We start from the raw sequence: 27,345 nt of genomic DNA, 5'->3' as shown, positions 1-27,345 counted from the left end.
TGGAATTGCTGGGTCATGTGGCAGTTCTAGTTTTAGTTTTCTGAGGAACCACCACACTGTTTTCCACAATGGCTCTACCGTTTTGTGTTCCCACCAGCAGCGGGTATTTCAATTTCCCCACATCCTCACCAACATTTGTTATCTTGCTCTGTTTCTTTTTTTTGTCATAGCCGTCTAGTAGGAGTAAAATGGTATCTCGGTGTGGTTTTGATTTGCGTCTCTCTGATGGCTAATGATGCTGAGCATCTTTTCATGTGTTTGGTGGCCATTCGAATGTCCTCTTTGGTGAAATGTCTATTCAAGTCCTTTGCCCACTTTATGACTGGGTTGTGCAGTGCCTGTTTTTGTATGGCTGTGAGCTAAGAATGGTTTTTAGATCTTTAAATGGTTGGGGGGAAAAAAAAGAATATTGTTTCATGACACGTGAAAAGTACGTGGAATTAAAATTTCAGTGTCTGTTAACATGGAACATGGCCATTCTCAGTCATTTCCATAGTGTCTAGGTTGTCTCTGCGCTACAACATCTGAGTTGAGATAGTTGCAACACAGACTGTATGGCCTCTCAAAGCCTAAAATGTTTACTATCTGGTCCTTTACAGAAAAAGTTTGCTAACCCTTGCAAATTGGAATGTTTACTTTTATTTGTAGAAATTAAGTCCTCTTTGCCCTTTTTGTTTTTCTACTTTTAGCCCAAAAGTCTCAGAGAGTCAATGAGAGTTGTTTCCTACCTAGTACATAGTCTGCATAGAAATATAAGAGAAACTCAAGAAATAACTGTCAAAGTCATTCAAGACAGAGAAACTTGAAGAGTATGAAGAAAAGGTAAGTTTGTTATGCCTTTGCATTCTTACTTCAAGACAGCACATGCATTTTAAGTCCAGCTGTCTTTTCCACTAAGCATCAGGAAAAGTACAATCTACATTTAATAACAATTCTCTCAAAGAGACTATCTATAGAGATTTCCATTATCCCTTCTGCTATCACAATAAAAATCTCTCAACACAAAAGGCCTCGTCAAAACGAACAAATCCTATGGTACCTAACTCTGAACACAACAATTTTCAAATATCAAAACTATATTGCACCCCCAGATGCCCCTATAGCTCAGTAATGAAGTCACTCCTGAGGTTCACCCTTCAGCTAAAGATTAGACAGGCCCATAAAGCAAAATGAGACTAAAGGGGCACACCAGCCCATGGGCAAGGACAAGAAGGCAGAAGGGGACTGGAAAGCTGGTAATGGGGAACCCAGGGTCAAGAAGGGAAGAGTGTTGACATGTTGTGGGGTTGACAACCAATGTCACAAAACAACATGTGTATTAATTGTTTAATGAGAAACTAGTTTGCTCTGTAAACCTTCATCTAAAGTACAGTAAAAAAAAATTAAAAAAAAAAAACTAGAAAAAAATTGCATTTCTCCTCTAGATTAAAAAAAAAAAACAACTTTCTGGATCACACACAATTCTACTATCTTATATGATCACATAAGCCTTGTGAAATATCAGTCAAGAGGCTTCTTAGTGGAATCTGGAAGGCATTATGATGAGTGAAATTAGTCAGTTGCAAAAGGACAAATATTGTATAAGATCATTATTATAAAAGCTCAAGAAATAGTTTAAACAGAGAAGAAAATATTCTTTGATAGTTACAAGAGCAGGCAGGGAGGGAGGGAGAGAGACGGGGATTCACTAAGCAGATAGTAGACAAGAACTAATTTAGGTGAAGGGAAAGACAACACACAATACAGACAAGGTCAGCACACCTGGACTAAACCAAAAGCAAAGAAGTTTCCTGAATAAACCGAATGCTTCGAAGGCCAGCGTAGCAGAGGTGGCGGTTTGGGGACCATGGCTTCAGGGGACGTCTAAGTCAATTGGCATAATAAAATCTATTAAGAAAACATTCTGCATCCCATTTTGGAGAGTGGCGTCTGGGGTCTTAAACGCTAGCAAGCAGCCATCTAAGATGCATCAATGAGTCTCAACCCACCTGGATCAAAGGAAAATGAAGAACACCAAGGACACAAGGTAATTATGAGCCCAAGAGACAGAAGGGGCCACATGAACCAGAGACAACATCATCCTGAGACCAGAAGAACTAGATGGTGCCTGGCTACAATCCATGACTGCCCTGACAGGGAACACAACAGAGAACCCCTGAGGGAGCAGGAGAACAGTGGGATGCAGACCCCAAATTCTCGTAAAAAGACCAGAATTAATGATCAGACTGAGACCAGAAGGAACCTGGAGGTCGTGGTCCCCAGACCTCCTGTTAGGCCAAGGCAGGAACCATTCCCAAAGCCAACTCTTCAGACAGAGATTGGACTGGACTATAAGATAGAAAACGATACTGGTGTGGAGTGGGCTTCTTGGATCAAGTAGACATATGAGACTACGTGTACAGCTCCTGTCCCTGGAGGGGAGATGTGAGGGGCAAGGGGGACAGAAGCTGGCTGAATGGACACGGAAAAACAGGGTGGAGAGAAGGAGTGTGCTGTCTCACTGGGGGAGGGCAACTGGGAGTATATGGCAAAGCGTGTGTAGGTTTTTGTAGGAGAGACTGACTTGATTTGTAAACTTTCACTTAAAGCACAATTAAAAAAAAAAAAAAAAAAAGACACCTTAGCTTTGTCCTAATGATGCTAAGGAGTTCTGTTTCTCTAATTAAACGATCTTCTCAGTGTTGCTGTTACTTGAAAACCCTGGGTGAAGTGACAGCTGGAACTGCCTCCTCAAACCAGAGCTAACCATCCTTCCTGGGCCGTGTTCGCTAGCAGAGGCATAGGCCTGGCTTTCAGGAAGATCTCCTTGCGTTCTCAGTGACGTTTCTGAGAAGGTGAACGCTAGGAAGAGGCTGTGCTCACTGACCACGGCACCTCATGGCCTGCATGGGGATGTGCACTCCTCATCTGGGTGCACTGTGCCATCCACACCTCGAGGGAAGGATCACAGCTGGCACTTCACTGCCACCACCTGAAGACAAGAGCCCACTGTCAGGAGGACACAGACTCCTCACTGTTCTTTCCTGGATGGACGTCTGGCCTGCAGCACAGACAGCTTTCAGCGGGACCCGGTCAGGGAACACAGAGGGGAAGAAGGGCGTCTTGTTCCCCTGACCGTCCTCTACAGGCGGTCAGTGGCCCTGGCTACAGGGCACCCAGGGGGCCCTGGGAGCCTGTGGCACCTACGTGATGCTGTTCTGGTGCAGCGTCTCCAAGGCCGTGTTGCGGTCCTCGGTGGTAGCCCTCTTGTCCATGTTGCGGAAGCGCTCCATAGCTGACATGTTGCGCTGAATGCTCTGTTTCGGGATGTCAAGTTTGGAGACGAAGGTCAAGCAGCCACGGTCGTCGTAGTTAAAGAGCATTGGGCAGCAGTCATGGCCCTGGAACAAGATCCCGGTCAGCCTGGGAGCGCACGCTACCCGCCTACCAAGCCCTCAGAGTTCCCCCTGCAGGCATCTCCTATTCTCAAAAGCTTGTTCTGTTTCTCCTAAAAAGCTGTTCTACTTTGTGCTGGTGCCACAGAGCACGCACTGTTCCCGTTCTGGAGTCGTATACAGTGTACTGTGAGGAATAACGAAGGCAAATACTCACAGCAGCCACGACGCTGTTCTCCGAGACAAAGGATACACTCAGGAGCGGCAGGAACTCTGTCTTCAGAGTTGCAACTCTGAACACAAGAACACTTGTTAAACCAGGGTTGAAAGAGACCACACGACTTTTTTACAGGCACAAAAGATGACAAAGCACCCATTCTTATGGGAGGCTTCTGCAATATAAACGAATACTTATGTTTAAAAGGAGTCCCATGAACTGTACTTTCAGGAATCTCAAGTATGGATGGCCCAGGGGTAACGAACCTTCAGAAACTGAGACCTGCGGTGCTCTCTGCAGCCCATGTGCTGCCTCTCCTGGGAGCCTGCCCACTCAGGGCAAAGGGCCTTGTTCTTTCCCTGCTCTCTGCCTCTGCTCCCATGCCCTCCCCTCATGGTGTGTCTCCACTCCTCTCACGCAAAGTCGGCCCCAGTCTTTGGAGCTTGGCTCTGACTTATCACCTCCGTGAACCACTCCTGGACCACTTCAGCCTCAAATGGCTTCTCCTTTCTCTTCTCTCCTAAAGTTCTTATTGTCATGATCGCTCAGGACTGAATGCCTTATTCTGTTCTCCTCTCCTCATCTGGGCTCGCCCTGAGCTCCTCGCGGGCGGGGACCACACAGTTATTGACAGCCTAGTCTCTGTTCTCTGCAGGCACCAGGTCAGGCTCTGGGGCCGCCAAGATGAATAAGACACAGGCCAGGAGCTCACACTCAAATGGGCTGGGGGTGCATATACAATATATGTACACATGTATATACAGGTAGTCCCCGACTTATGACGGGGTTCCGTTCTAATGATTCCTAGTAAGTTGGTTCTGACATAAGTTGAGTATCTCACTTTTTTTTAAGTTTTCGGCATTGTACCTTTTATTACCAGCATCTTTATAAATCCGATCTTTGTCTTTGGGGGTTGGAAACATAACATATAAACTTACAGATATGATGTTATCAGCAAATTACAAGCCACAACATTGTATGTAGTACATTATTTCTAATGGTAAGATGTACAACAACAGAAAAACCCTGACGGTCGTAAGTGCTGTTTGTCGTAACTCGAGTATGTCGTAAGTGAGGACCACCTGTAGTTAGTAAGTATTTGCTCTGGCGCCTGGCAAAGAGGTTACATGCACGTGGTGGGGAAACACGTTGGCTGATGAATAAAATCACCAGCTTCATGCAAGAGATGATGTGTTTTGAAAGCTAACTCTGTGTATCTCAGGAGACCCCTTAATAAGTCGGCATTAGATTAAAGGACTAACCCTTATCACAAGCCCTTCATGTGGTATACCTGGCTTTTACTATGTGAATAGTTATGTTTGAGAAGGGAAGGGCTGGAGGACGTAACTTGATTTAAAGTCTTAGAAAAGCCAAATAATTAATAGAAGGGTAGACGTGGCTTTGTAAAAAGCATATTTTAAGAGCCTACTGTGTGTTACAATAAACTGTATAAATATCAAACAACTATGGCATCAAAATAGCATCAAAATTATTGAATGGCAAAAGGCAAATTACTGTACGAACTGTATAATATAATCCCATTTGTGTTAAAAATGAAAAGATATACGAGTGCCTATATGCACATGGAGCCCTGGTGGCATAGTGGTTAAGAGCTCAGCTGCTAACCACAAAGGTCGGCAGTTAGAATCCACCAGCCACTCCTTGGAAACCCTATGGGGCAGTTCTACTCTGTCCTGTAGAGTCACTATGAGTCAATCGACAGCAACAGGTTTCTATGTGCATAGAAATCTTCTAGAAAACTTCATTATTTATAATGAGTAGTTTTGGTTTTTAAAGAAACAAAAATATAAAATTGAAAAAAAAAAAAAAATCACAATCTAGTGAGGAAAAAAAATCATCTCTTAACACTTCATGTAATGCTACCACCATGCAGCAGAGGGAGTCAGTGACCGGAGTGGCTGGTTCTGGACCCACAGGCCAACAAGGCACAAAACCTCTGAAGGCAAGTCACCTTTAGCTGTCAAAGGGGAAGGAGTCAACAGGAAAGAACAAAGACTCACAAGGGGGAAAAAAGAGAATCCAATCTTCTGTCTTCCTCCGACTTATAAATGAGCCGAGAGAAATCCCGACGGCTGACGACATAGCCAATGTTCTTCCCCTAAGGCTGGGCAGCACCCACTCGTACCCGAGTTGTCACAATTCAGGTTGTCCCAGCACACTCTAGAGGACGGGCATGGAGGCTTTCTAAGCACCGTGGAGGGGAGTCTGATAATGGAGTCACTGCTCGCAGAATGCAGAGAGAAGAGGCCTCCCTACTAAAGGCTGGTGGCTGACATTTAATGAGGTATGCCATCACAGGCTAATTGGCCCCTTTCAAGGGCTCTTTATCAGTAGCAAGCCAGGTGTGTTTCTCAAAGGAATCACCATCAGCATTACCATGAAGAAGTGTTTCTGGAAGACAGACCTGACTCTTCAAAATCCCCTCAAAGGAACGCTGTCAATGTGTTGCTGAAACCTGAGAGGCTGCCTCTGCAGGTCTAGCTGGGGTGTTTGCTTGTATCTTATCCTCCTACCCAGGGAAGGATGGCAGCCTCCTCATCCCAGCTGGCGAGAAATCCCCTCTTCCCGGCTCCCCACTCTCCAAGCAAGAAGCAAGTACTCACTGCACGCTTTTGGAGGCATCAGCAACGGACACGGTGCTGTCGTGGCTGACCCAGGCCAGGCGGCTCCCGCTGGCAGAGAAGCTGACCCCGTGGACCCAGCCACCAGTGCCACTGCCACCAAACTCTGACATCAGCTGACCAAAAGGCATCTTGCTGCCCCATGGCGTACTGGCTGGCTTTTCATCCACTTCTTTAATGTAGGCAGAAAACACCCTACAGTGTGGGAGGCAGGAAGAGGAGGAAAGAGTACATGAGGATACGTAGATAGTAACAGACACACAGAGCTACCGGCAGGTAACCCAGGACAGAGAGACTGACTCATAAAAACGAAACATGATGGACAAGTTCAGATACACAAAGAGACAAAGAATGGCTCTAAGGGCTGTTTACTGGCCCCACTCCAAGCTCAGCAAACCCGTATTCAGCAACAGATGTTCACGGAGCTCTTACTATGCACAGGTACAGCTCTACGTGAGTGGCTCTTAAGGCAGTGAACACAGAAGCCCTTCCCTCAGGGAGCACTCATGGTGGCGGGGGGTGCTTGCTGTCATACCCCTCCCTTGCCCATTTCAGACCTTGATAAATGATCACGGCATTTTTTTCTTGTCTACCTCACCATCATTCTCAACACAGTGCTTAAGGAAGCCAATACAATCAAAAGGTAGGTGAGAGGGAACTATCTAGGCCCATAACAAACCAATGGTATTAACCATCTGAAGAAAGAGATGACCAAAGAGAAAGCCAAGGAAGGCACCAGTGAGAAGGAGTAGGCAGACCCTCCCTAGTGAGGTCAGGGGGCAGGGTTTGGTTTCCCTGACCCTCAGACCACTGTCCAGTCTTTGTGGCAGGTAGTCTGAGATGAAGACGGGGCCTTTCCAGCCTGGTGTTGTCAGTATCTTTCTAACTCACTCAGTCTCTGTAATTCTGTGTGCAGATATTCTAACCCAGAGGTGAGAAGGAGAAGGCACAAAGGAGAACAGCTGGGGATCTATCCCTTTAGTCTCTTCTGCCCTCCAAAGCTATTTCTACTTTGTATAACTTCCTCTCTTCAGCAACTTCTGAACTAAGGACTCTCTGAAGGATTGAGGATATTTTCCCTCAAAATAACAGCGAGGATGGTGCAAGAGGCAGGCACTGGAGAGGCGCATCTGTACACTGGGTGACGTGAAGCTGGAGCCTCAGTGGCTGTTCCTTCAGCGGTCAGAGGCCAAGAGAGCTGGGTTCTCAGCCACTAACTCGAGAGTACAGACAGCATGAACCCATACCCACATGACTATGAGTCAATGAAAAGTTTATTTGCTGAAATTAATAATTAGGCAAAAGAACTGTAACCTATTTTCAAAACCAGACTTTCAGACACGTCAAGAGAACTCAGGTGGTATGGCTTAGTACCACCTAGTTTCATCTCCCAAGGGAGTGAGAATGCTCCAGCAACACATACAAACAACACAAATCCTGCATATGAAAGACTCCAGAGAAGTCTCTGTGCCTTGACTGGTACAATACAACTTCTCTACAGGAGTTTCACTTAATTACCATCATCTCCCAGTGTCTCCCAAGAAGTACCTTGATTCTATCGCACCCCCATCCCTGCAGCCAAACTCCCACACTCATCTCTCTTTTTTTCACCCTTGGGCATTCCTCACTAGGTTTTCTGGAAGTTCTCCACATAGCCTATTGAAGAAAGATGCGTGCCATTCCCCAACCCACCACAGAGTCAACACGAGACAGCATTTATTTGCTTTGCTTCTGGTGGAGGGAACCCAAGCCTTCCCGATGAAGAACAGCTTTCGAACGCAATCACGTGGTAAGACTCCTACAGCTCCGAGCGAAGTGGCTGTGTTCCTTCCAGCCTCATGGTAACGACCACAAAAAGCTTTCAAGGAAAAGGCACAGCAGCGCATGGTTCAGCTATGCTTTGTTGATCTTAGTTTCACTCTGGAATTTGTAGTCCGCTGCCTGGGACATCTGGAAACCCTGGTGACGTAGTGGTTAAGTGCTACGGCTGCTAACCAAAGGGTCGGCAGTTTGAATCTGACAGGCGCTGCTTGGAAACTCTGTGGGGCAGATCTACTCTGTCCTCTAGGGTCACTATGAGTCGGAATTGACTCGATGGCACTGGGTTTGGTTTTTTGTTTTTGTTTGCCTGGGACATCAAATGAGAAATAATTTGAGAAAGATGGAGAGAGAGAGAGGGAGAGAACACACTTGCAGACTAAGGCTCCGCTCCAAACCATCGATACTCTGCCTGAGGACAGCTTCCTGACCCCACACTAGAAGTCCCTCCTACTGGGCCTCCGAGTCCACTGCATTCCACTTAGTGACTTATGCCCTTATTTTAGCCCCTTTCTAGACCACAAGCGGCTGTCCTCTCTGAGTCTCGCGCAGGGCCTCGCGGAGTACCTGGCAAAGAAAAGGAACCTTACACCTATTTGCTGAGAGGCAGACAAAAAGCAGCTCAAGGTGGCCTACCAATCGCATCTGTTCCCACCTGCACTTGAAGTCGCACGAGCCTGCTGCCAGCAACACGTTGTTGGGATGCCAGTCCAAGCTGAGGACCGTGGAGCGGATTGGCTTCTTAATGTGCTTGCTCACCCACCTGTGGGAGGAGAAAACCCACTTTAACTTATCTACACATCAAGCGACAGTTCCCAAATGACCTACAAATGCGTGTCGCTGAAAAGACTCAGCGTGGCTCTTACGGTGGCTGCCTGTGAGAAGGTGCATTTCTGAAGGACAGAGAGAAAGAAGAACCACAAACAGTCTGTCTGTTAGGCTTTGACATTCTTATCAGATCAGCGGGCTCTCAACTTGTCCAGCTACCAGGGACTCCTCACTCGTAAACAAACTTACAGATCAACTCTGGCACTGCCCAGTGGAGTTTCAGGTTACATGCAACTTTAGCCTTTGAGATAAAAACTGAGGCTTAAAGTTATTCGAATTTTTATTATAAATATTCAGTGATTTGTTAGTTCATTTTGGGTTAACTTTGGTTTGTGAGATACTTAACCTCCTTTACGAGTCTCCATGAAGCTACAAATTATTATTTTTTCCAGAGAAATTACAACTAAGGAATTAGCAGACTCTCTTGCTGGGAGTTCTCTAGTTCCACCAAAAAAAGATAATTTATGGCTAAAAAGAGTCATTATTTTGACTTAACTAATTCAATTTCTGCCCCCAAACTGCTGTTTAAAAAGCAGTCAAGTTCAGAGACCTGAGAGTTCAAGAGTTCAGAGACCTAATATTGAGACAAATGCCTTTTCCTGAACGCAAAATTATTTTTTACAGAATCTTTTGCTTAGAAATCTTTCTGAAAGAGACAATATGCTGAACTGTCCTATAATGCAGTAACTTTAAATAAAAGAATGGCAAGCAAAATGAAAGCAGCTCCTGTGAGTCGGCCGTAGGCTTCCGAGAGGCTGTTTGGAAGCACAGGCAGTCCCTGACGAGCGATGCGGCTCTGCTTCAATGACGCCATTGTAAGTCGGTTCTGATGTAACTTGAAGAGCTCATTTGTTTTTTTAGTTTTCGTTATTATTGTCTTTCATTATCGGTATCTTTATAAATCTGATCTTTGTCTTTGGGGGTTGGCATGAGAATGATAACATCAGCAAATTACGTGCTGTAACACTGTGTGTAGTACGTACTACTAATGATAAGATGTAAAAAAAAAAACAAAACAGACGGTCATAAGTGAAATCCGTTATAAGTCAAGGATGTACTCACATCGTAGGAATGAAATATTATTCTGTAGCTGAGAAACTCTCCCGAGCAGACAGCATGTCCAAATTACAAGACTGTGTACCATAGTAAAGCCCAATTTACCTATATTTTCAACTATTTCTCAATGAATAAAAATGTTAACCATCACTAAGGTTGAAGCTTATCCAGGAAGTACATTTCCCCCATAAATGCAGGAGTTAGGCGATGACAGAAGGCCTCGTCCTGCAGGGACATCCTATTAATGACGTGTGGTTCTCCTGTGCTCGTTACAGCCAGGCCTCCAATGATTTTCAGCGGGCAGCTGTTTGTGAGCCTTATTTTGCACATGCTGGAAGGAAGAATGCAGCTGTCAATTTATAATTCAATCTTGTAAATTCTGACTTCCTTTCCAAAGAGTCAAAATTTCTGAGGTTTTCTTCAATTACAAAATGAAACAAAGTAATCGCCTCCTTTCACTGTTTCGGCAGAATGCAAACAGCAAGACTAATGCAAAGAGTAATGTGTACTCTGCTATTTTTAGTGGAAACACAAACACTGGCAGTTTTGTACAAGATGACAATTCCACGCTGAAGGACCTTTGTCGTACTTTCTGAATGCATGCCAGATAGAACAGAGCTATTTCCTGTTTAAGCAATGAATAGTTAAAATAAGTTATTTAGACATAAAAATGAATCTTTGTAGTTTGAATTGTTCGGCTGCAAATTATTTATATAGAAGTACAACAGGCTAACACACCTCCAAGATTCTGGTGAATTTTTACTCCAATGGTTTAAACAAGTAAAATATTATACCAAGACGTAGATTTGATTAGCAGATAAATGCTGAAGAAAGGATAACACGTTGTCTGTAAGAATCCCAGATATTTTAAATAGATAGATGTAGGGAGACAAATGATTTCGCAGGGCACTGAGAATCTTTTGAGTTTATAATTTACATATCAGAGTAAGAAACAGCAATTGGAGCAGTACAGAATGAGAACAGCAGTGCCATCTTACAGAACAAACACGTTAGTAGATCAAAACACACTAACAGTTGCTCTATAATAAATGAGAAAGGCGTGAGACTCAGCTCGATGTGCACATGAGAAAGAAAAACGTTCAATTACAGAGAATGAAGAATTTCAGAGGAAAATAAAGCTCCAGATGAGGAAAAACTGGTTATAATTAAGCCTTCACACGGTGCCTCAGGAAGTCTCATACCAAGCCTAACCCCAGAACCCAGCAGTCCAAATACATAGCTCTACACAATTCGACAGAGAAAATATGTTCTTATATTGCTCACCAGTCATTTTCGGACTCGAAGTAACAGACAGAGATGAGCCGTGCTCCACTTCCCACGGCAAATTTGTTCTCTAGCGGCGACCACTTCACAAAAGTGGCTGCCCGATTAATTCTGAGGATCACCAGCGTGGGCTTCCAGACACCGTCCTTCTGACTCCAGACGTAGGCGTTGCGGTCTGCCCCGCAGGTGACGATGCGGTCGCTCTTGGGTGCCCAGTCGATACCTGTAAGTGAGATGTGGTATCAGTATCTTTGCCCAGTCAATGAAACTGTCTGGGGCACAGGCAGGTGGGCGCTGGCATGGTGGGACCAGCGAGCATGATGCCTTCCTCTTGGTCCCACCCTTTCCCCACCTACGGTCCTGAGCACCATCTCACACAAAGGTATGGCTGTCCTGCAAAGGCCCCAAGACTCAGGATCCTCTACGAGGACAGGTGGGACAGAGCCGTTTTATAATGCGCTTTTGTAACTGCGGAGGTTACAGAACTAAGCAGGGACACTCTTTCCACCCACACACAGGTTTCTAAAAAATTCCTGGTATGAAGATCCCTTACCTTTTTCTTTCCTCTTTATTAGATTTTAAACTAGAAAAGCAATAGCCACACATCGTTACAAGACAAACATCTCGAAGGGACATGGAGAAAAGTCAGTCACGTCTTGCCCATTCTTTATGTCCACACCCTCCTCCCTACTGCCTTGGCAAATGTTTCCCTCTGCTTTTTATAAATTAGTAGTGGTCATACGTTATCTCAGAACACTGATCTTCTCATGATTTCCTAAATCATCCCCCCACTGTTGGACATCTGTTAAGTTTCCAATCATTTGATATAATAAAACTACAATAAACATTCAGGCTCACACTTTTTTGCTCTGGTGAAAATTATTTCTCTACGATAAATTCTCAGAGGTGGAATACAAAATGTTTTATGAATGTCTTGTTTTCCTAACTTGACTGCAAGCCTTTTGAGACAGGAAGCATGTTTCTGAAATACTGTGAGGTGGCCCCCATGATGCCACCTCCTGGTGCTCATGCCTTTGTGTGAGCCCCTTCCCAGGGTGTGGGTAGGACCTGTGACTCGCCTCTAACCAATGGGATGTGAGCAGGTGGTGGGATGTATGTGATTATCTGCACATGATGACTTAAGAGGGTAGTTTCCCTTTTGCTGAAGACACTCCCTCTCTACTGGCTTTGAAGAAGGAAGCTGCCATAAATCTCAAACAGCCATGAGGAAATAAATCTGCAGAGGAAATAAATCAGCCATGAGGAAATAAATCTCACAGCCATGAGGAAATAAATCTGCAGAGGATCCAAATAAGGCGTGCCCAGGCCCCTGACCACAGAAACCATGAGCTAGTACGTCTTGGTTTAAGCAGCCAAGTTTGTGACATTTTTTAGACAGCAAGAGAAAACTAATTTACCCTCTGACACCCAGAACATTGCCTTGTAAAGAGAAAACGCTCAGTGATTTCAGAAGGATCTTGACAATCTCAAATTTTACCCCATATCCCATATGACAACTCTAATTAAACATATATGCGTTTAATAAGGATTCCTGAGCACAGCATGAGGTGTTTTTTCTTAATCAATAGGTCACTGCCCTCTAAGAAAAATAAAGAGAACTGCCTTCTGCTTAGTTTTATAACTCTAAGTCTACTTCCAGAGCCACGCCTTTCATTTGAAAATGGAAGCTGTAAAACCATAGCCATTGCCTCAACTATTTTAGATGACATTAGCTTTTACCTTTCTAAACATTTACTTGTTAAAAAGTGAGAAGATCAAACATTCAGTAAAATGGAAATTCTCATCTCTCACTAAAATTTAGCTTTGTTTCTTTTTTTTTTTTTTCCTTTGGTTTTCCTGTCATCAGAAGGCTGAAAAGAAAAAGGAGGGGAATCAAGCCATTTATCCTCTTTCCTGTACTAACCAAACAGCAGATGAGGGTAAGCTTCTCTTTCTTGACAAATGAACCAAAAAACCTGCTGCCATCAAGTCAATTCCTCATAGTCACCCTATAAGACAGAGTAGGGCTGCCCCACAGGGTTTCCAGGCTGTAATCTTTATGGAAGCTGACCGCCACATCTTTCTCCTGTGGAGCAGCGGTAAGTTAGAACTGCCGACCTTTTGGTTAGCAGCCAAGTGCTTTGACCACTGTGCCATCAGGCCTCCTTGATGAAAGAACCTATTACCACCTAAATTCAACTAGCCATTTACAGGGAATAGAGAGGACAGAGGAGTATGTATATAAAACAGCACCATGGGCTTGCAATCAATAAAATCCAGGCTCTGAATACTACAGGTCAAACTACTGGATTTTTCAGTTTTCTTAAAACAAACTACAAAAGAAAACAAAAAAGAGAACTTATTAAAAAAAAAAAAAGATAAGAGATACATCAACTAAATCACAATGTGTGGAACTTATCTGAAACCCAGTTAAAGTAAACTGTCGCAGTGGTTATCATTAAAAAGAAGAGTCCTTCACTGAACTTCTGTTAAAGATGATGCAAAATTTGGGAACAAGTAAGGATGATGGTTGAACAAGACGGTGAGCACGTCACTGAACTGGACACGTGAAGACTATTGAGATGTCAAATGCTTTGTTTCATGTATATTTACCACAATAAAAATTAAATATGTATTTAATAAATATAATTAAATATATACACATATAAGAGTTCTTGTGATAGAAAAATTGCATTGATTAAGGGTAGGGTTGCACAGCCGATTATTTCAACTGCTGTCACTAAGTTGTACACCTGTATAAGATGAGCTGGCAAAAGCTGTGTGATAGATATACCTACAACAACAACAATAGAGTAGCAGGTGACGCTGTTTATGCACAACCAAAAACCTTATGGGATTTCGCTCCTGGGTTTGGAGGTTTAGGGTCATGGTTTCATGGGACATACCAGCTAACTGGCCTAATAATGTGTTTAGTGTTTCTGTTCTATTTCCTGCTTCACTGTGTAGAGCCTGGGTCTTAACAGCTTGCAAGCAGCCATCCAAGGCACAACAACAGGTCTCTATTTGCCTTGAGCAACAGAGGAAGAAGGAGAGTCAGGAATAGGAGGATATGGAATGTGTGGCTAATTGCCTCCATGAACAACTGCCTCCTTTGCCATGAGACCAGAAGAACTGGATGGGGCCCAGCTACCATTAACGAACACTTTGTCAAAAATTCTATAGAAGAATTCTGATCAAAAGGAGGAAAACACAGAACAGAATTTCAAAGTCTCACAGACTCCAGACTTTCTGGAGCCATGGAGGCTGGACAAACCCCTGAAATTACTGCCCTGAGATAGTATTTAAGCCTCAAACCAAAAATATCCACTGACGTCTTCTTAAAACCAAACGATAGTTTACCTTAACTAGTAAAAAATGTCTGCCCTGAGCAGTGTGCTCTTTTAAGATCTATCTATATGGGATCAAACTGACAACAGCAACTCAAAAGATTAGACAGAAAAATTAATGGGCAGTGAGTTTATGTTACAAGGGAGGAAAAACTCAGAAAAGGCAGATGAGAATAGGTGCACAACTCAAAGAATGTAATCAGTGTCAAGGAATTGCACGTGTAGTAATTGTTGAATTGGTGTATGTTCTGCTGTGTACACTTTCAACAACAAAAGAAATGAGTTCTTCTCTGTTAAAAATGAAAATACTTTTTTTTTTTTTTATTGTGCTTTAGATGAAGGTTTACAGAACAAACTAGCTTCTTACGAAACAGTACACATATTGTTTCACGACATTGGTTAATAACCCCACATATCAACACTCTTCCTTCTCGACCTTGGGTTCCCTACTACCAGCTTTCCTGTCCCCTCCTGGGTTCATTACACTATTTCATTTATTTTTGATCTGTTTAAAAATTTCCATAATAATTTTTTTTTTCAAAGGAAGGGAGAACAATCAAACATTTAACACAAAAGAATAAACTCACAGAAAAAACCCTCAGAACTATGCTATCACTTTGATGTTTGCCATACTCTTTTTCTCTGTAGTAATGACTAGTCTTTTCTTCTAGGACGCTTCCCAAGATAATTTTTTTCCTGTAGTACTCTTTTCTGAGGAAATAGGTCTGATGTTTGGTTTCCTGCCACAGAATTATATTTAGAGTCTTTCAAGAACAATTTTCTCAGATGTAAAAAAGTGTTGTTTGAGCATTTGGACAGAAATCAGGCCCAAGTAAAAAGGACTCCAAAAGAGAACGTAAGTAGGGGAGAAAAAAGATCTCACTAAATATTTCACATTCTTGACTATTTCTTTAGCCTTTCATCTTGGCTTTTCCTCATTTAAAAGTATTTCCTAATGTTAAAATTCCAATTTAAAACAGAAGTGATTATATTCTTAAGCTACAAGGCACGCTGGCAAAGGGACTTAAGGAAAATAGGCCCAACCTCATGGAAATCAGGTCGTGGGAAAGCAATAGCCACAAAAATAGAAATTATGTCCCCGGTGCTGGTTCAGTAACACGCTGGGCTCTAGTGCTCACTGGCATCACACACAAATCACTGCAAAAGCAAGAAGGGCTGGTGACGAGTTTTTGCTGGGGATGCAAAGACAACTTAGGTAAGGCCAAAACGTTAACTTATTTTCTGACTTGGGGGAAGGACATCTTTTAAGTTAGTGAGAATTTTCGGGGATTAGAGACAAAATTCTAGAGTCCAAAATAACAACAACAAGTCACTATAGTAATTCTCTTCCCTGCCCACTTAAATGCAATGTCAGCATGAGGAGAGGGAAAGCTCCGGACTGCAGCGAAAAACTTGTCTCTGAAGTTATAGAGACTAAGTTTTGATGCGCTTGGGCAGATTGTTCAAAGCAAGCGGATGAGTCGATTCTGCCAGAAAATAGACAAAAAAGGGAAGTACGGTAGTGAGGATCAAAGAACAAGAGTTTTTCCTGAACAGATCAATAGGTGAAGATGGGTTTTAAAGAAATAGCCAGACATAACTTTACAAAGCAATAAACCCTATTGAAATTTGGTTCACTAAATTCTGAAAAACATTGTAAAAAGTTCTCCATTTTTACCTCTCATTCTTCCTTATTTGGTACTTGCTTAATAAAACTTATAAATAAAAAACTTTTTATAAAACTTATTAATAAAACTTGAACCCTGCTGGGGTAGTGGTTAAGTGCTATGGCTGCTAACCAAGAGGTCAGCAGTTCCAATCCTCCAGGCACTCCTTGGAAACTCTATGGGGCAGTTCTACTCTGCCCTATAGGGTCGCTATGAGTTGGAATCGACTCGATGGCAGTGGGTTTGATTTTTTTTGGTTAATAAAACTTAGCACTGCTCTGCCTGCCAACTCTATTCATCTAGTCATTGGTAAGTTTTCTTCAAAGACGAAAGTTACTGTACACTCAGGAATCTGCCTCAGATCCACATACTTTAAGATCTATTCTTCCACACATGAACAAAGAAAAGACAAAAACTCAATGGAACAATGGTCAAAAGCGTATGAACAGACAAGTCACAAGAGAAAATTCACATGGCTAATAAACACATGAAAAAATACTCAACCTTTCTATTAGTCGGGAACATGTAACTTATAGAGACGCCAGCTTTCACTCAGACGGGCTTTTGCCCGGCCACATCAAGAACTTGTAGGGTGTGGGAAAGTGGGCATTCTAACATGGCGAGGGGAACGCAGACCATCGGGCACAGCTAAGGGTGTGCATATCTGTGTTCCGGCAAGGCTACCTACCTACCCAAACCTTCACTCATAGGTACAAAGAGATCTGTACGGGGATGCTCAACTCAGCACCCCACCGTAATAACGAAAAACCCTAAATGTCCTCCAATGGAGGAAAGGTAAGTTGAAGAGGTATGAAATGCCACAAAGCAGTTCAGAGGAATAGAACTGATGTAGTTATACCACTATGGAAAGAGTGCAGAAACAACAGCAGGCTGCGGTGTATAACGTGGTGGCATGTGTGTAACACTTAAAAATACTAGGCAGCAGTCCTAAAGGTTGTTTACAAATGCACACTGTTGTTAGGTGCTGCTGAGTCAATTTAGGCTCATAGGGACCCCATGTGACAGAGTAGAGCTGCCCCACAGGCTTTTCTAGGCTGTGATCTTTAGGGAAGCAGATTGCCAGGTCTTTCTCCAGTGGAGCTGCTGGGTGGGTTCAAACTGCCAACCTTTCGGTTAGCAGTCAAGCGCTTAACCATTATCCAACCAGGGCATGTGTATAAATGTATTAAAAATGAACCAGGATGATGTCAGACGAGATCAGAGACTGCCTTCTGGGAAGGAAGGGCGAGGTACAAAACTGGGGGTGAGAGAGGGACTTTACCGTTATCTGTGATAATACTGTTTCTTAAGTCTCCTGGTACACAGGAAAAAGGATTGATTAGTAGTTCTTAATTTTGGGTGGTGGGAATATGGGTGTTTGTTTGGTTACTCTTTGTCCTTTCCTATATTTTGAAATGTCTTCCTCTCCCTAAAACCACCATGAAGGAAACTTTTGGGAGATACTGTGTTCCCTCAGCACTTGTGATCCATTTGGCTTACATTTCCGCCCAGCTGTCATGTTGTCTAGTTTTCGCTTTCACGCCTTGTCTCCTCATTTAAGGTTTTTAGTCCTTAAGAGCAGGTACAGTGCTTTTTACAATACTAGCAGAGTACTGTGAACCAGTGTGAAAAGCTGACATCGCTATTATGACAGCTTCTCAAACTGTCTAAAGAAAACTCAGTCGATGCTGTACAGTTTTAAATATTGTGGCAGACTTACTTTATTAGGCTTGTGATTTAAACAAAAGAGTGCTTAATTTCAAAAGACTGAACTGAGCTCCCGGCCGTTTTCCTTTACCTGTGATGTGTCCATTGTGTTCCTTGAGTTCATGAGCTTTCACCCACTGGCTCCCATTCTTCTTATAGATGTGGACTTCATGATTATTGGGGCTAAGGGCAATCTCTGGAGGAAGAAGTCAATACAAACATGAAGTTGTCCCCAAAAGAGATCTCTTACAGTTGGTGTTTTAAAGACAGACTGAAGGAACGAATAAGAAAATGGTTTCAAAAAGTGGTTCCCAATATTCACTCCTGAAGAATTCCTTTCATTAATTTTACCTCTGCCTGGACTCCATATTTAAAAATGTTTCATAGGCAATCTAAATTACAAAGTTCATTTTTTCCAGAGACATACACAGCTGTCAATTAAAGATTCTAATTAGCAAGAAATAAACACGGTGACTATGATTAGTTGACATAGTTTCAGCCCACAGTAAAGATGTATGGGAGTCTACGGTGGGGCACATGGTTAACGTGCTTGGCTGCTAACTGAAAGGCTGGTAGTTCAAGTTCACTCAAGGCAGCTCGGAAGACAGGCCTGGCAATTTACTTCGGGAAAATCAGCCAAGGAAAGCCTTACGGAGCACAGTTCTACTCTGACACACATGGGGGCCCCAGGAATGGAAGCCGACTCGATGGCAACTGTTTTTTTTTTTTTTAAGATATTTGACATTCATCTCTGCAAGAGAGAAATATTTAATTTCTGATAGACTTCCTGAAATGTTGAAAAGAGCTCCTAGACTCCCATTTCTGCTCTCATGGACCCAGGGTGGGCACCACCACTTTATCAGAAAAACTTGATTCTGCTAATAAAACATAACAAAGTTCCCTTTTACAGTAAAGCCAATAGAGATCATAAAACAAAATTGTTTTTGAGAAATCTTCTTGACCAATCCAAAATATTAAGAATTCATACATAATATGAATATACACATTTTTTCTAACTCATATTAATATATCTTTTTCTTGGGAAAAAAAAACATGGATTTCCTAACATTAAAATTGAGATCTACAATCCAAACTTCAGGCCAATCAGTCAATAGTTCCCTTATCTATATATTCTCTTTTTCTCCCCTTCTTAAGAAAGCTCCATCTGTTTTACAGATGAAACTATTAAAAAAAAAAAAAAAGACCAAACCCAGTGCCCTTGAGAACTGCTCCATAGAGATTCCAAGGAGTGCCTGGCAGATTCGAACTGCCAACCCTTTGGTTAGCAGCCGTAGTACTTAACCACTATGCAACCTGGGTTTCCAGATGAAAGTACAGCTCTAGATAAATATCTAGCTCTAAATTCCTAAGACTTTAGGTGCTTTTTAGCAACTAGTTACATAGTTCTCTAAATTTCTAAGATGCATATTAAGATTCCAAAAGCCAAATCCAAATTTAAACCTGGAAAACATTATAAATTTCAAATTGTAATATGGCATAACAAAAAATTTGACTTAATACATTCGACTTATCAAGTAGTTTAAATGAGGATAACTTGCACCTCTATGAAAAATAATTGGAAAATAACCCAAAGGCCTATTTTTAGATGGAAAAGTAAAGACAAAAGATATAGGAAACTCAGCAATAAAGCTCTGTGAGATGATCACAAAACAGAAGCTCTAAATTCACAGTCCTGCTATGTTATCTTTTTCAAAATCCAACCTAGAGGCTCATATCTAGTTCTTCACTTCACCCAACAATAAACTGGAAGAGAACTTTGTTCATCTACCAAAGACATTCTTAAAAATAAAATTGAACCACATCTGTACTGCTTAAAAAAAAAAAAAACAAAACCCAGAGATTCAATACAAGCTTTATCAAAATCCCAGCTGGCTTCTTTGCAGAAGTCAACAAGCTGATCTTAAAATCCATACAGAAATGCAGGGGACCCAGAAGAGTCAAAATATCTCGGGAAAAAAAAAAAAGGCCAGAGTACTCTGAGTACTCAAGGAGTGAACCACAGGCCTAACAGCTCATTTCTAGGTCCAGTTATTCTGACTAAATGCTGGAAGAGTGAGGGTTCCTGCACAAGTATTCAAGATACTGGATCTTAGAGCAATGCAAGACTTCTCTGAAATAAATGGTCCTTCAAGTGGTATTGCAGAAAAAGAATTGGATAAGGAGTTGCAAGACATGGGTGCTAGCAACGGCTCAGGCGTTAACTTCGTGTGTAACCAATGGGAAAACGTTTCCATCGCTCTGGGCCTCAGTTTCTCTATCTGTAAACCATAGGATAATCTAGTTCCCTTCTAAATCTGTGTCATTAGATGTGCGTGCTTTTGACATGTGACACTGAAATATGATTCCTGAAAGTGTCTAACTGTGAAATATACCAAAGGTGCCACAAAAAGAAACAAAATAAACAGCATACTTACGGGTACGGTCCCTGTTCCAGGCGTGGCAGGTGATTGGCTCTAGTAAAAACTGATGCAGGGACATTGTCTTAGTGTTTTCAGAGGATACAAAGCTGCAGTGAGCAACCGAAAAAAGTATTACAAATGGCAGGTAGCCAACATTTAAGTTGATTGCAATCTAGGTTTTAAAAAATAGCCATAAAAGACATTTTTTGTACAAAAGGGGAAATTTGGATTTGGATTAGACATCATAGACAATACGGTATTATTTTCATTTTCTTAGGTACGATAACGGAACTGCAGTTAGATAGAATGTCCTAGTTCTTAGGAAATAAGATGACGACGTGTTTAGAAGCATCATAATGTCTTCTGTCTTACTTGCAGTCATTCAGTACAAAAGGTAGATACAGAAAGAGCAAATGTAGCAAAATGTTAACAATCGGTGAATCTAGGTGAAGAGTACGCAGGTGTTATATTACTCCTGTGTAAACTTTTTAATTGTACCTAAGTGGAAAGCAGAAATCTGCAATACACCATCAAATTAAAAATCAAATCGAATCTTCTATCTTATAGGCACCCAAAGCTGGATCCACTGATGAAGTAACTATTAACTGACGCCATCGAGTCGATTCCAACTCACAGCAACCCCATGTAACAGAGCAGAACTACCCCATAGGGTTTCCTAGGCTGTCATCTTTACGGGAGCAGACTGCCAGGTCTTCCTCCAGTGGAGCCACTGAATGGGTTTGATCCACCAACCTTTTGGCTAGCAGCTGAGCACTTAACCATTGTGCCACCAGGGCCCCTAATATATTAAACTGGGGAGAGAATTACAGGTTTTAAAAAAGCCAGCAGCCCTCCTCCCACCCCTATATTATCATTACCGTGAGGCACTATTATGACAATATGAGGTTTCAGTACTCTTCAAAACAAGTCATGTTAACCGAGGATGGAGACTGAAATGTGAGATAGGAATTCTGATGCAAACAGGAAATGAATGGAAGGGTCACCAGAAAGGTGTGAAGTGAACAATGAAAGTTCAGCTGGCAAAGCAGAGTGTCTCTGCTAATTGTTGTAAGGGAACCCAAAGGTCAGCATGAGATAAGTGCACCCTGAAATAAAACAGTTGGGATCTTGAACTGGCAAGAGAAACGTCAGTGTTTCACATTCTAAGAGTGAAGATGTTTAGGCCATTTTTTTTTTTCTTTTTAACTTTTTCATGTTCTAGAAAGCAAACTGCAACTCGTAAATAAAGATAAAACCTCTAACTGGAAGTATAAAAACATTTTTTAAGGAATTCAAGTGAGACTGCTTAATCTGTTTTTTAAAACTTAAACTTCCGGATGCTCACTGCATGGTTCTCTCTTCATCTCTGACGTCAGATGGTTACCCAAATCGTTCAGTTGCAACAGGTTTTACTCACAGCTACCCAGCAGCTCCACGGGTGAAAGACCTGGCAATCCGCTTCCGTAAAGGGGACAGCCAATAAAACCCTATGGGGCAGTTCTACTCTGTAACATGTGGGGTCGCTATGAGTCGAAACTGACTTGACTGCACACAACAACACTCAAAATAACATGCTGTGTCACCAACTGTGGGATCTCCTTAATTAAAACCCATTTAGCTCAAAAGCCATGTTTTTTACAGCCTGTAAAATGTTCATTTGTTAACTGAAACAAAGTTGGTCTGTAAGTTAATAATTTACTGTGACTATTTACATGCAATAAAAGCATATAGTTCATGTATAGTGGAAAAACGAACAGCTGCAGACAAATGCTTTCCCCTTCTCCAACTCAGTTTTATAAGCAACGTAGTACAGCCTTCCGAAGAGGCAAGCATCCACACAATGGCATAATTATTTCTAAAATTGCATTTCTAATTTTGTTATATCATTCAAGTTCCATATTTGGACATACACTCAGACCTGTACTTCTTCTATAATCATGTGGCTATTCTAAGTCTGTAGGGCAAGACAACACCCACGTTTGTCAAAGTTATAACATACCCAGTAAAGACAGCTTGTATTCACTGAACTCAGTAAATGCCTAAGAAATTCATTCTCAATAACGGCCTGAATTTTAAAAGACCAAGAAACAGATATCTCTGTTATATGCTGATAATTATAATTTTCAGACTGTGGTTAATATTTAAGGGAATGCTGAAAACCTTTGCTTTAGGGGGCTAGAGAGAAAAAAAGGGACAGGCGGAAAAAGTGGTAGCATTAAATATAGCAAATTTTTACTGATTACCATTTTATTGTCTAGCACTGAGGATGATTAAAAACTACTTGTGGCATAGTATGATTCCACAGATTTCCCCTCACCCCCTTTCTTTCCCCTTCACTGTGAGGACAGAGGCATTCTGATGTCTAGTTAGCCATAAAGAAGTCGTTCTGCACAAGGGGCCTGCTGGTGAGGTGGTGCCTGGAATTAGGGTCTGTCTCCATGAACACCAGAGAGGGTGGACCTGGAGCCCAGGGGACTTGCGTTTGAATCTCAGCTTTGAAGAGCCCTGAGCAAGTGACTCAATCTCTCTCAATCTTAAGGTTTTTCATCTGTAAAAACGGAGGTTCCACTGACATCATGAGGCTATTGATAGGAGGATTAAACGAGATAGCACAGGGGAAAGCAAGTCGTGTAGAGGCTGGCACAAAACAGGTGCTCAATAAGTTAGCTCCCTCCCTTTTTTTGACCCACCATCCCCAGAAGTACACACTGGTTAGTATCTTCTGAACTTGGAAAAGTTTACATAAGCTTTACACTCTTGGCCCTCCTCCTCCAGGGCTTCATTCAAGATATTCACACCAGTGGGGTTTTCAGTTCCTGGTTTAGAGTCAGTCTTCAGGACTGTGATTCATCCTGTTTCTAATTGCTCTCATTGCCCAACCTGGCAACACCAGGCACTCTTACCAGGCCACCCCACCCTCCCTGGTGCTCACCAAGACAGGCTGTAATGCCAGCACTGCCTCACTGGCAGACCCCTTTAAACTTCTTTATAAAGAACAACCATTTCTGCATAGGATTAGATAACTGGATCAAAATATCGTCACCCCCCTCCAAAGCAGGAGTTTTAATTTTCTGAGATAATTCCCTCCTTTAATTGCGAGTTGTTGTTGTTAGGTGCCAAGGAGTTGGTTCCAACTCATACTGACCCTATGCACAACAGAACGAAACATTGCCCATTGCTGTGCCCTCCTCATGATCCCAGATGCTTGAGACCGTTGTTGCAGCCATCGTGTCAATCTAGTTGAGGGTCTTTCTCTTTTTCGCTGACCCTCAACTTTACTAAGCATGGGACTGGCCCCTCCTAATAACACGTCCAAAGTGAGACAAAGTCTAACCATCCTTACTTCTATGGAGCATTCTGGCTGTACTTCTTCCAAGACAGATTTGTTTGTTCTTTTGACAGCCCATGGTGTATTCAACATTTTTCACCAACACCATAATTCAAGGGTGTCCATTCTTCTTCAGGTTTCCTTATTCATTGCCCAGCTTTCGCATGCATATAAGGTGACTGAAAACACCATGGCTTGGGTCAGGCCCACCTTAGTCCTTAAAGTGACATCTTTGCTTTTTAATTGTGAGTAGTAGATGAATTAACTCCTGAAGGACTCTGAGTACTTTGTGGTAAGAGGTGGCCAATAGTTAAACACACTCCTTAGTGGGCCAAAAACACCTTCCTGACTGCTATCCTCTCTTTTGTTTTTAGACACCTGAAAAATCCACAGCAAGCCTGGGTGGCACAAAAATTTAAGTGTTCGACTGCTAGCCAAAGGTTGGCAGTTCGAACCGATCCAGAAGCACCTGGCGATCTGCTTCTACAAGGTCACATCCTTGAAAACCCTATGGAGCAGTTCTACTCTGCACACATGTGGTCACCAGGAGTCAGAATCAACTCGATGGCAACTAATAACAATCACCTGAAACCGAAAGTTTGAATAAAACTGAGAGAAGAACCAAGGAGAGAAGAACCAAGATAATTTAGGAAATTTAGGCAATGAGTTGAAATGGAAGTAGGTTAGAATCTCCTTCAGGTTCCAAAGTCACAGTATGAGAGCAGGTGGCTTTATAATCAAAGATTCTAAGCTACCATTTATTCAGTGCCTAGCTATTATGCTGAACAGGTTTCAGCGGAGCCTCCAGACTAAGACTACAAAGAAAGGCCTTGTGATCTACTTCCAAAAATCAGCCAGTGAAAACCTTACGGATCACAACAGTTGAATCAGCAGCTGATCATGAGCATGGCGCACGACTGGGCAGCGTTTTGTTCAGTTGTGCCTGGGGTGACCGTGAGTCGGGCCTTCTCCATGGCAGCTAACAAGAAGTCATGTTCCTAGCAGAGGAGTAGGTACCTGGTTGGGGCCAAAAAGCCTAAAGCCAAACTTGTTGCTGTTGATTCCGACTCGTATAAAAAAATCCGGCATCTTCCTGGCCCTTAAGGTCTGGGAAAGGGGGTGAGGAAGAGAAGATAAATATGCATAGAATACCCAGGAGCAGTAATAACCCATAATGGTTACTGAGCACCTATTCTGGTCCAGGAGCAACTGTGAGCAATTTATGCAAATAAACTCATATGATACTCAGAAAAATTCTGAGACTTGGTTACCAAAATTATTGTCCTATTGCAAAAGGGAGCAGAGACAGAGAAGCAATCTTCCGATGGTCGCCCAATAAACAAAGCAGGTTTAGAACACTGGCAGTCCGACTGGGTGGTTGGAATGTGGAAGGTGCTACATCAAAGGTTCCGCTAAGCAAGTGTTGTTGTTAGGTGCTCTCAGTCAATTCGGACCCTATGTGATGGAAAAGGAGTGCAGAAACAAACAAAAAAACAAACTGGTTGCCCTGGAGTGGATTCTGACTCATGGCGACCCCATGTGCTACAGAAAAGAACTGCTTCATTGGGCTTTTTTGGGTGTAATTTACAGGATCGCTATGAATCGGAATCTACTCCATGGCAGTAGGCTTGTTTTTGTTTTTTCAAATTTTTAGGGAAGCAGATCTCCAGGTCTTTCTTCCTCCGTACCATGGGGGTGGGCTCGAACTACCAACCTTTAGGTCAAGAGCAAATGTGCAAGAGGAGATCGGAGGAGGGTGCAATTGAGACTTTAAGGAAGGCAGCACTGGAGGGGAGGAATCTTAAGGATCTGGGGTGGGGAGTATATTTTTCTAGAGTTCAGGCGGATCCCCCAATAACTGAAAGATTGAGTGCTGCCCTAGACAGGTGCCACGGGTGCCTACTGTGTGCCCGCGACCCATTCTAGCCGCTAGAGAAAGAAATTAATGGTCCCTGTGACGCCCCGGTTAGAGCGACATTATCCCACTTCTCCCAATTTTACTGCGATAAATGCCTACAATAGAGATGCAAATAGGGGCTTGGGGGTGCAGAGGAAGCCGTTAATTCTCGCATTGGAGGCGGCCTGATGTCTTGAGGAAAGCGATCTGTACGTGTGGGGACCCCAAAGACTCGGGGGGACCCTGGAGAACGGGGCCCGGGGCTGGAGACCCGGGCCGCCCCCCAGCCTCGGGGCCCCACGGCCTAAGCCCCCGTCTCGCCGCCCCCGCGGGCTGTAGCCCGGCACCGCGGAGGCCGCCAGCGCCTGAAGCCCCTTACCTGGGATCGGGGCAGTCCGGTCCGGCTCGGAGCGGCGAATTCGCGGACTCTGGTCAGTCGACGCGAACAGGCTCCGGCGGGCGCGGGCGGAGGCCGGAGGCCGGGAGGGAGAGGCTGACAGATTCCGGAAGTGGCTACGGCGCCTGCGCAGCGCGGCCGGCCGGGGGTGGCGGAGGTCCGCGCACGCGCACAGCCCAGGCGTTGGGTCGGGGCGCCGGCCGGATGTGGCGGCGGAGCGCGGAGACCCTCAGCCGCCGCGCCACCAAAGGGCACGCGCGCCTCCTTTTCTTGAAAAACTTGCCCAGAATCTCAGGCCGAAGTGCGGAGCCGTGGCGTTTTCACAAGGGCCCTTGTCACACGGTGAATTCTTCAGCGTTGGAGCGTCTCGAGCCCTTTGCACCTTCCAGCGGATACGCTTCTGTCACTTCAGAGAGACGGTCAGAGGGGCGACCGGTGCTCGGCTCCCTGCGGTTCTCTGCCGGCCCCAGGCCGCCTCCGAGCGCTTCCAGTGCCGTTAGCAGCGCCCTGCCCTCGGTCGGGCCGCCTCTGCCATGTTCCCTCCCCGGGAACCTTCTGGAACCTTCTCTACCCTTCCTCCGTCAGAATCACTTGCTTCTTACGCCCAAGGTGCCTCCAAAAACAAAAAAAAAAAAAGAGGAGTTGGTGGAATTTAAAAACCCGAAAAAAGAAAAAAAAAGTACGTGAAGACACTGTTTCCTTTGCAGGTGAAGCTTCAAAGAAATGCCCTGAACCCCACTTCCAACTAGATTGCTGCCTTTGAACCCATAGAAATTATGGAGCAACCCTCCTGCCTTGGGTGCCACTACGGGTCAACAGCCAAAAACCAAAACCCGTTGCCAACCCATAGGACCCCTTGCGTTACAGAGTAGAATTTCCTGGGATTTTCTTGGCTGTAATCTTTGACGATGCTGATCGCCAGGCCTTCTGTGGCACTGCTGGGTGGGTTCAAACCACCAACTTTTAGTTTAGTAGTTGAGTGCCTATGTCGTCCCCTTTGGTGGTTTCCATTCTTGAGCCCAACGCTGGATTGTGTGAACTCCCAGTTTCATAGCCACACTGCGTTCTTTCAGGTTAGTTAATGCAGCTATTCATGTAGCACTAATGAACTGGAAGGAATTGGTTTTACTCTGTCCCATGGCTGCAAAGTCTTTGGTTGTAGGGGGAACAAGGTCAGGTAGGGTAGAGATGCAAAAAGGTTAAGTTAATAACCCCACTGAGAGACAACCTGTTGGCAAAGGAAGGACAGCATGGATGGAAAGCAAAATCCCTTATGGCCTGAAGTTACAGGAGGCAGTTCCCAACTTAGGTAGAGCCAGTAAAACCAAACCTGTTGCCTCGAATTGATTTTGACTCATGGTGA

General features: G+C 43.5%; 1 protein-coding gene across 5 annotated transcripts in view; it reads right to left on the bottom strand.

The window, feature by feature from the left end:
* Positions 1–26,079, bottom strand: part of ARPC1A (actin related protein 2/3 complex subunit 1A) — a 31,116-nt gene extending 5,037 nt beyond the window's left edge. For 2 of the 5 annotated variants that reach the window (XM_064296047.1, XM_010596281.3), the window contains exons 1-8: positions 25,965–26,079; positions 20,376–20,467; positions 18,032–18,136; positions 11,220–11,442; positions 8,707–8,814; positions 6,216–6,428; positions 3,592–3,667; positions 3,187–3,380 (exon numbers count right to left, since the gene is read on the bottom strand). In XM_064296047.1, coding sequence (XP_064152117.1) covers positions 3,187–3,380; positions 3,592–3,667; positions 6,216–6,428; positions 8,707–8,814; positions 11,220–11,442; positions 18,032–18,136; positions 20,376–20,439 — 983 coding nt within the window. In that variant the 5' untranslated portion in view covers positions 20,440–20,467; positions 25,965–26,079. Of the gene's footprint in view, positions 1–3,186; positions 3,381–3,591; positions 3,668–6,215; positions 6,429–8,706; positions 8,815–11,219; positions 11,443–18,031; positions 18,137–20,375; positions 20,468–24,558; positions 24,684–24,705; positions 24,796–24,959; positions 25,144–25,964 lie in introns of those variants that run through there. The other 3 variants (XM_064296049.1, XM_064296048.1, XM_064296050.1) reach the window with 3 other exon arrangements.
* Positions 26,080–27,345: the final 1,266 nt, after the last annotated feature.

The sequence above is a fragment of the Loxodonta africana genome, chromosome 12 (assembly GCF_030014295.1).
Source record: "Loxodonta africana isolate mLoxAfr1 chromosome 12, mLoxAfr1.hap2, whole genome shotgun sequence".
Lineage (NCBI taxonomy): Eukaryota > Metazoa > Chordata > Mammalia > Proboscidea > Elephantidae > Loxodonta > Loxodonta africana.
Note: the sequence above shows the minus strand (reverse complement) of the source record. Positions and strands in the feature narration are given on the sequence as shown.